Source organism: Penaeus japonicus, unplaced genomic scaffold (assembly GCF_977035675.1).
Source record: "Penaeus japonicus unplaced genomic scaffold, GWHDUDI00000001_assembly GWHDUDI00000003, whole genome shotgun sequence".
NCBI classification, from domain to species: domain Eukaryota; kingdom Metazoa; phylum Arthropoda; class Malacostraca; order Decapoda; family Penaeidae; genus Penaeus; species Penaeus japonicus.
Genome location: NW_028234405.1, coordinates 10,344,259 through 10,354,258, shown reverse-complemented (window position 1 = coordinate 10,354,258; position 10,000 = coordinate 10,344,259). Strand labels below are relative to the sequence as shown.

The 10,000-nt window shown below is 40.0% G+C and overlaps 1 protein-coding gene across 1 annotated transcript in view; it reads left to right on the top strand.

The window, feature by feature from the left end:
* The window catches only part of LOC122256555 (uncharacterized), a gene marked incomplete in the record, with an annotated part of 161,508 nt that overhangs the window by 57,061 nt on the left and 94,447 nt on the right, over positions 1-10,000 (top strand). The window contains 2 exon segments of the mRNA XM_086555194.1: positions 6,941-7,179; positions 8,037-8,203. Coding sequence (XP_086411320.1) covers positions 6,941-7,179; positions 8,037-8,203 — 406 coding nt within the window.

The window sequence follows — 10,000 nt, the reverse complement described above, 5'->3', positions numbered from 1 at the left end:
GAAAGAGAGAGAGTAAAAGAGAAACAAAGAGAAAAAAAGAGAAAGAGGGAGAAAGGAAATTGACAAAGACACAATTGGGAAACGCTCGAGAGAGAGAGCGGAGACTTTCCGATATTCAGGGCACGTTCTTCAAGTGGTCGTTGCAGCCCCTTGATGGCTTGAGGTGGTAAGCGCTGCCTGGGAAAATACAGCAAGACACACGGCAACATGCATAAAGTTAGAAGAGCCTTTTCTACGCGTACGAGCGATATACTGTACATATACATAGATTTTATCATTCATTTATAAACCTGTACACGTACGTATACATACATGTACACTAAGGTACAAACACACACACACACACATGCACGCACAGACACACACACACACACACACACACACACACACACACACACACACACACACACACACACACACACACACACACACACACACACACACACACACACACACACACACGCACACACACATACCCACACAAACTTACATAACCTATTGTAGCTGTACATAAAAACAAAAACAAAAACAACTTCAAACCAACAGGTTATTCAAACAGCGTTGTAAGGCCATATATTAGGTCAGATAAGGTCAGAATGAAATAAGGATACTGAAATCCGGAAAAAAAAGGTAAAATAAGGTTCCGGATAAGTTAACACAAACTCAAGATAGCTTTGGCGTTAGTTTACATTAAGGGAGAAAGGATCTTGAGAGTTTGGAAACTAATGGAAAAGGACGAGGAAAGGGTACCTAGAATCAGTACATGGGAAAGTCTTTAAACTTTGAAAACTTTCTAGCCACAGACTGAAACTTATTTTCGGTTCATATTGCCATGCATACACACATACACAGAGAGATAGGTAGATAAACAGATAGATATATGTAGCTCTATGGATAATATACAGATAAAGACATGCAGCTCTATGTATACATATGTAAGTAGATATAGATATAAACTGATAGATTTTGAAAGATACATATATCACTTCCGCTTAGGAAATAAATTCGTCACAATCAGTCAACATATGTCATGTCATGTAAATTTACGTCACGTCACAGTACCATACTTGCTTCGTCTCTTCTCTCATTCTAAGTTCTTGAGTTCTTAATCTTCTCTCTTTTCCTTGTTCTCTCTCCTGTTCTTCCACTACCGTGTTTTAATCGCTTGATTGATAGCCCTTCTCGTCTCGTGTTCATTCGCTTTCTATTGGTTGTTCTTCTCTCTTTCCTCTTTGTTCTCCTGTTCGTCTTGTGATCGTGTGCAGCTGTTACTCTTCCTATCTGAGAGATGGACTGTTCTGGTTATCACTTGATCTTGTCTGTTATATTGTTTTCATTTCCTTGTTTGATTTTTTTTTCTATTCCCCCTCTTATCTCCTGTATTACGTTACCCCTTTCCTTACATTTTCTTCTGTACGCTTCCTTTCCCTCTATCCCCCTCGTCTGATTTTTTTTCTTCTTCTACCTTCCTCACTCCTTCTTCCTTCTCCCCCTTCTCTCCCACCTTCTCCGTTCTCCCCCTTATCTTTCCTTCACCCCTCTCCCCCCTTCCCCCTCTCTCTCTCCCCTTTTCCTTCCCCTCTTCTATCTGTTCATGCCCCTTTTATCAGTGCTGATCACTTCCTCTTTCCCCTTACACTGCGTTCATTACCTTATTAGATGTTCTTTATCCACTTAGCATGGGACTTCTAAAAGCTGCCTCTCTCGACGTGTTATAAACATGTCCTGGCGCTTTGCTGTTCTGGCTGTTCCTGATTGGACGATCTTACCTCCTTTTCTTCGGTGGAATGACTCTCGTCTCTACTTTCTTCTCTTGCGTTTCCTCTTCCCCCCTTCTTCTTTTGTCTTGGTCTTTTTTTATTCTCCTCTTCTCTTTTTTGTGTGTTTCTATTACTTTTGTGCTTTCTCTCCTCTTTTCTTTCTTGTCTTATGCTATTTTAACTCTCCTACTCCCTCCTTCTTCATTCGTTGCTCTCCATATCCACCCCTTCAGTGACTCTCCCATACCCATTTATTTTCCTCACACCCTTTCCCTCTCCTTCTCTCCTCCCCCTCCTTTATCTTTCAATTTATCTCTCCTTTTCCTTTCATCCTTCCTTCGTCACCCTTCCCGCTACTTCGTCCCTCTCCATTCATCCCATTTATTTCCTTTACTCTTTTTTTTCTATCTCTCACTCTTTCTCCCCTCCTCTTTCTCTCTCTCTCTCAATCTTTCTCTCCCCCATCTCTCTCTCTCTCACTCTTTCTCCCCTCCCTCTCTCTCACTCTTTCTCCCCACTTCTCTCTCTCTCATTCTCCCCCCCATCTCTTCTCTTCCCCTCCCCTATTCCTCCCACCCCATCTCTTCTCTCTCCCTCTCCTTTCTTCCCGCCCCTTTCATCAATCAACCTTCCCTTCTCATTACCCACTCCCGTGTCCCACTCTTCGTCCAGTGACCCTAGATATGATACATAACATCCTCTTCATCATTAGCAATTGCAACAAATGTCCGGGCAATATTGACAAGGGAGGAAACGTGTCTCGTTAGGTCGATTTTTTTAGCCTAAATATGATATTTTGTTTCTTTTTCTCGGGGAAGGAAGTCTCACTGTTAGACTTGTTTCCTGTTTACTTTCCCATATATAGGCTGTACGAGGAGGAAATGTTTTGTTGTGGTTATTATTATTATTTTTTTTCTTCTTATCTCTAACAATTTTTTTTTAACTTTACTACGGCTACTGCTGCTACTATTACTACTACTACTATCACCATACATAGCAGCAACAACCACTATTACCCCCCATCACTACAACCACTACCACCAACACACGCACACCCCCCCCCCCCCACACACACACACACACCCTAATCTCACTCCTACCCTTACGCTACTCTAAGAAGAGAGAGAAAGAGAGAGAGAGAGAGAGAGAGAGAGAGAGAGAGAGAGAGAGAGAGAGAGAGAGAGAGAGAGAGAGAGAGAGAGAGAGAGAGAGAGAGAGAGAGAGAGAGAAGGAGAAGAAAGAGAGAGAAAGAGAAAGAGAAAGAGAAAGAGAAGAAAAAAAAGGAAAAGAGAGAGAGAGAGAGAGAGAGAGGAGAGAGAGAAGAGAGAGAGAGAGAGAGAGAGAGAGAGAGAGAGAGAGAGAGAGAGAGAGAGAGAGAGAGAAGGAGAAAGAAAGAGAGAGAAAGAGAAAGAGAAAGAGAAAGAGAAGGAAAATGAGAAAGAGAAAGAGAAAGAGAAAGAGAGAGAGAGAGAGAGAGAGAGAGAGAGAGAGAGAGAGAGAGAGAGAGAGAGAGAGAGAGAGAGAGAGAGAGAGAGAGAGAGAGAGAGAGAGAGAGAGAGAGAGAGAGAGAGAAGAGAGAGAGAGAGAGAGAGAGAAAGAAATAGAGAGAGAGAGAGAGAGAGAAAGAGAAGAGAGAGAGAAAGAAAGAGAGAGAAAGAGAAAGAAAGAGAGAGAAATAGAGAGAGAGAGCGAGAAAAAAACAAAAATAATCACCCAACCATTTCCAACCTCTTCCTTATCTTTTCCAATCTGACACCAAAAGGCCGGGAAGTCTGAAAGGGAAAATCCTCAGAGCGGCAGAGAAGGTCATTTATCCTCACCACTTTGGGGATGAAGATTTTCCTGAGCGGAGGCGAAAGAGAAGAGGGGGGAGGGAGGGATTAAGAGAGAGAGAGAGAGAGAGAGAGAGAGAGAGAGAGAGAGAGAGAGAGAGAGAGAGAGAGAGAGAGAGAGAAGGGGATGTGAGAGGGAGAGGGGAAGGAGATGGCCAGGGGGGAGAAAGGGAGAGAGGGAGAAAGGGAGAGAGGGAGAAAGGGAGATGGAATGTGAGATGACCACAGAAATAGAGAGAGAGAGAGAGAGAGAGAGAGAGAGAGAGAGAGAGAGAGAGAGAGAGAGAGAGAGAGAGAGAGAGAGAGAGAGAGAGAGAGAGAGAGAGAGAGAGAGGGGACAAACAGACTAACAGACAAATATAAAAACCAAACACAAAGGACAATTTCCCGGCATTGGCTGATCGCAGACGTCCCTTGTATGCGACCAGCCATGCAAGGGACGCGCGTGTTGCACCAGTGGGAGAGTTATCAGGTGATAATCCCACAATGAATAACTCTCATAACGCGGCCAGGGTTGAGCAGTCGCTGGTACGAGAGAGAGAGAGTGAGAGGGAGAGAGAGAGAAGGGGAGAGAGAAGGAGAGGGAGAGAGAGAGAGAGAGAGAGGGGGGGGTGGGTGGGGAAGAGAGGAAGAGAAAGATAGAAAGAGAGAGAGAGAGAGGGGGGGGTAGGGAGGCGGAGAGTTAGGGAGAGGGAGAGGGAGAGGGAAAGGAAAGGAGAGAGAGAGAGAGAGAGAGAGAGAGAGAGAGAGAGAGAGAGAGAGAGAGAGAGAGAGAGAGAGAGAGAGAGAGAGAGAGAGAGTGGGAGGGAGGGGGTGGGGAGAGAGGAAGAGAAAGAGAGAGAGAGGGGGGAGGTAGGGAGGGGGAGAGTTAGGGAGAGGGAGAGGGAAAGGGAGGGAGGGCGAGAGAGAGAGAGAAGGAGAGAAAGAGAGAGGGAGAGAGGGAGATTTCAATGTAATATATACAACATTTGTATTAACGTCCTGTAATAACACACACAAATAAACACACACACAGTTTACTATATATCAATTATTGCATCCATTAATTTCCATCTATGATTTTTCTTATTAATGTGATTAAATGAATGATCTGATTAGTTGATTCAACGAAATACAAAAGAAGACTAATTAATTAGGTTACAAAGTGAGTACATAGGAACTCCGTAATCATTATTACTATTATCATTATTATCATTTATTTATTTATTATTATTATTATTATATATATATTTTTTTTGGGGGGAGGGTATATGCTCATATTACATCAATCGATTCAGACAATTTGGATTTTTTTTCCTTTGTGAAATATAATTCGTATATCAGTCAATGCTAATGCCTTTTCATATTGAAATGCAAATACGCTTTTGAATTCTGACGTGACTCCGTATTGTGGCTGACAGGATATTTTGATCCTGATGCTCTTTTTCTCTCTATTTTCTCCTCTTTCCTCTCTCTCTCTCTCTCTCTCTCTCTCTCTCTCTCTCTCTCTCTCTCTCTCTCTATATATATATATATATATATATATATATATATATATATATATAAACACACACACAAACACACACACACACACACACACACACACGCACACACACACACACACACACACACACACACACAGCACACACACTACACACACACACACACACACACACACACACACACATACACACACACACACACACACACACGCACACACACATATATATATATATATATATATATATATATATATATATATATATATATATATATGAACTATTACTTTTTCTTTTCTAGTTAATGTTGAACAAAAGAGAAAAGAAAAAAAAACGAAGAAGAAAAAAGGTCACCTTTTATTTTATAGATATATCTTATAATTTCTCTATTTATTTTTCTTTATTGTTATTTTTCTTCTTTGTTTATTGTTATGGTCGTATTGATGATTTCTTATCATGAGGATTTTTGTTGTTGTCAGTGAGTGCATTTCCAACATCTTTCTCTCTCTTTCTCTTCCATACCCTCTATCTACCTCCCTCTCTCTTTCTCCCCATCTATCCTCTCTCTCTCTGTGTTTACGTAATACGTCCTCCTCTCCCTCTCCATAAATTCTATTAATTCCATCGTTCTCCTCCTAACCCCCTCTCCTCCTCCCCATCAACATTCCCCTTCAACACACATTCCAAAAATCATTAAAATACAAATTTCTCTCCCACGCTTCCTCCTGGATGAAGAATGAAAAAAAAAAAAAAAAAAAAAAAATCCAAAATGCCTGGAATCCTATAACTCGCATTGCTAGAATATTAACGTTTGTGTTGTCTTTCTTGATATGTTGAATTCCGCGTATAGGAGAGGACAGAAGCAATATCCTACATTATTAAATAGATAAAATTGATAAGTTCATTTTATTATATATTTGAATGTGTCATGATATGAAATATGCTTCTGCAGATATCAAAAGAAACTATGTATTTGATTATATTGTAATAATACTGATGCACTTACAGTTATTATAGGAGAGTGCCATTGTTACATTGAATAAATTCTGAAATGTAAAAAAGAAAAAAAGAAAAGAAAAAAAAATACGCAAAAATATCACACATATATTGAAAGACAGAGAGATATAGATATTCATAAACACACACTAATAAAAAATTAATATTTCCAATAACAAGAATAAGACATATCATCACAACAACCTTTCGCCAAAAACAAAATATATTAATGTGATTTTTTTTTTCTTCTTCCTTCGAATTCTACAACGATGCTAGAGAATATTAACGTGTGTGTTTGTGTGTGAATTTGTTTATGTGTATGTGCGTGTTTGTGTGTAATTGTGTGTTTGCGTGTGCTTGGTGTGTGTGTGTGTGTGTGTGTGTGTGTGTGTGTGTGTGTGTGTGTGTGTGTGTGTGTGTGTGTGTGTGTGCGTGGTGTGTGTGTGTGTGTGTGTCTGTTATTATATATTCATACAAGGTGTATTCGTATCTTAAAGAAAACTTTAGCATCAAGTTTTAGATGTTTTACATTACGTGATTTTGGGATTAACAAAAATAATCTTAATCTTATATCATAATATTTCCATATACCTATATGTATCTCACCATATATATATGTGTCTGCGTTTTTGAAGTGTGCGTAGATACAAAGGTAGACAGATATATTAATTCTTAAATATAATTAAACAGTATTTACAAAAATAAGTACAAATAAAGATATAAATACAAGCCATTATAAGAATATACATATCTAAATATATCGTAACTTGAAGTAAAGATATCAATCACCATAAACACAAATACAGATGAACAATAATCCAAAAAAACAAACAAACAAACAAACCATTTAACCCTTTCGCCTCTACCTCCTCAGGACGGCCGCCCTTCTGCCTCTTTCCACGATGCTGGTTCCGCCCCCGGAGATCGGTGGCGTGGAGAGCCCTGACCAGCCCTTAGAAGCCCCCCTCAGGTGCCCTGGAGTGACGCAGTTCAACATGACAGACACCCAGCTGACGGTACAGTGCGAGGGCAACGTAACCTGCACAGCGCTTGATCTTCAGCCGGGCGCTACCATCGTGTCGCCGATTCTGTTGAGTCTGAGCGGGGTCGCGGGTGAGTGTTTATTCATTTATTTATTTTTTTATTATCATTTTTATTTTTTTTTATTCGTTTATTTTATTATTTATTATTTTGTTATTTTTATTTTATTATTTTATTATTTTTTTGTGGTCATTATGAACGTCATTGTCGTTATCATCTTCGTTGCCGCTGTTATTTGTTATCAATAACGGTATTATCTTCATCACTTGCAATGTCATCATATCAGTCATCTGACCAGTATCTTAATCATCCTCACTATCTAATAGCATCTTTATCATCATCATCTAGATCAAGATTATCTTCACTATCTTCACCATCAATAGCATCTTCACCATCATCTTCATCACCAACAATCTTTATCATCATCGTCTTCATCATCACCGTCAATAACATCCACATCATCACCATCACGGTCAATAGAATCTTCCTCATTATCATCATAATCATCAACATCAACATTTTTATCTACAACACCACCATAATAATTTTAATTTTCTTTGAATTTTCCTTTCCTCCTCATTATTTCTTTAGTATCTATTCAATATTTGTCTATTTTTCTTCTCAATTTCGTCTCTTCTTATACACACTGATTCTCCGTCACGAATTTGAGGTTTAAAAAGGGAAGTATTTCATGCCCTCAGAATAACAGATAAATAGCCCATCAACTGCCAATGCTACCTACCACTACCAAAGAATAATAGGCCTATCCATAAAACAACGTTTACCTACTTACTTTCTAGCCTTTTGTCTGCTGTATATCACACCTAAACCTACGAACAAACTAACAATTCAACGCAACATTTAAAAAAAATATAAAAAATACGATAAAAAAAAGATGTTTACCACCTGGTTCTCCTTCTCGCCACCAGGGCAAATATGGGCGCTGTACTACCTCTACACGTCGACGAGGCCTCAGCAATCTCGCACCGTCTTCTTCGTCCTCTTGAGCACTTTGATATGGACGGATCTCATCGGCAAAATTATTACGACGCCGCCCGCCCTCATCGCCTACGTTCACCATGGCTGGAAAGGAGGGGTAAGTAAGTGTCTTTGGATGAGGGTGTGTGAGGGGGAGTGGGAGAGGGAGGGAGAGGAGAGTAGGGAAGAGGGGAGGAGGGGAGGTGGGAAGGAGGAGATATGAGGGGAAGGAGGGAAGAGAGGAGAGTAGGAAGGAGGGAAGAGAGGAGGTGGGAAGGAGGAGATATGAGGGGAAGGAGGGAAGAGAGGAGAGTAGGAAGGAGGGAAGAGAGGAGGTGGGAAAGAGGAGATATGAGGGGAAGGAGGGAGGGAGAGAGGAGGCGGGAAAGAGGAGATATGAGGGGAAGGAGGGAAGAGAGGAGGTGGGAAGGAGGGAAGAGAGGAGGTGGGAAAGAGGAGATAATGAAAGGATGGAGGGAGAGAGGGAAGAAATGTGGGAGGGATTGAAGATGAGAGGGAATGATGAAAGGAGGGAGGGAGAGAGAGAATGGATGATGTAATTTCCTTCAGTAGAGGACCAACTTCTCATTTGGTTGAGACAGAGTAGGATTGCAATAAGCAACATTATACGCTATTGGAGATGCAACACGTTTGTGCAGCGACCAGATATCGATACAGCATCGTTTTTTTCCTCCTTTGAATATCACCGATACCATATATGACGAAGAAATAAATAAATATAAAAAAATCAATCATAAGTGTCCGCAATTAATTAACGTGACTCATGCGCGTCTAATATGTAACTGCATATACGTCACGAACTCCTTCTTAAGGTGTAGGACGGTGTCTTATTCCGAAGGACTTTTGTTAGCAGGTGGAGACTCTACCCCCCCCCCTCCCACCCCCCCATGGATAGTATTCCCTTGGATTACCTCACGAACTCGGACCGAAGCCAATATATTGTTGTAATATGTTCTAATAATACATAATGATACCAGTTTTTTACGAATGCAAAAAGGAATTAGTTGGGACAATAACAACACTTGTTTGTTGTATGTTACTTATCTGGAGAGGTTTCCATTATATTTCGTTTTCTTTTATACCTCTGGAAGTTATGGATTCCTTCGATATCAAGGATTTATGATATAGTCCATCCTTAGTTTACTGCCCAACTTTTATATAACGGGGCAGCCTCGAGATGTGGTTTATATTAACTGTTCCACTTTAGGCTTTGCATCCAAGATCGTCTTTCACTGTTATTTTACAGTTTACCTTTGTGTCTGTGCGAGCCTTACACTTCTTGGTCGTTTTATATTTACTGTTTTATGTAACTATATGTACGCTCCTTTTTAAATTTACCGTTTAGCTTTGCTTTAGATGCTTAGCTTTCAGTGGTCTTCTTTGTTAACTGTTTGTACATGTAGTTTTGTAAACAAGTTCGTGTTCCATCGGTCCAATTGCATTTGCTGTTAAATTTTGGTTTCGTGTGAGAGCTCCCCTTTCTTTGTTTTCAGCTATTTGTTTGAATGGGATATGTTGCAAACCTTTTTCAGAGTGAATCCAGGAAGTTCTCAATAGTTTCCTTAAAGCTTACAAAAGAGAAATTATCTTTGGTTGCAAGTTACATCATAGGCCTATCAATTAAAACACTGCAAAGTACGACACGAATTCCAGAACTCGAAGGAAAAGGAAAATGTTTGAAAAGATTATCGCAAAGGATCAAACTAAACTTTTTTTTTCTGAACACGGGAAGAAAAATGAAAGAAAAAAGAAAGAAAGCAAAGAAAATACTAATTAGGTAAGTAAGCGTAAAGGAAGATTTGGGAAATGATTTTTTTCTTTCGTTTTTTTTTTCTTCTTCTTTTCACGATAAGTTGGTGGTGATGTTTTGACTTTATCGTCCCATTTCAACGGC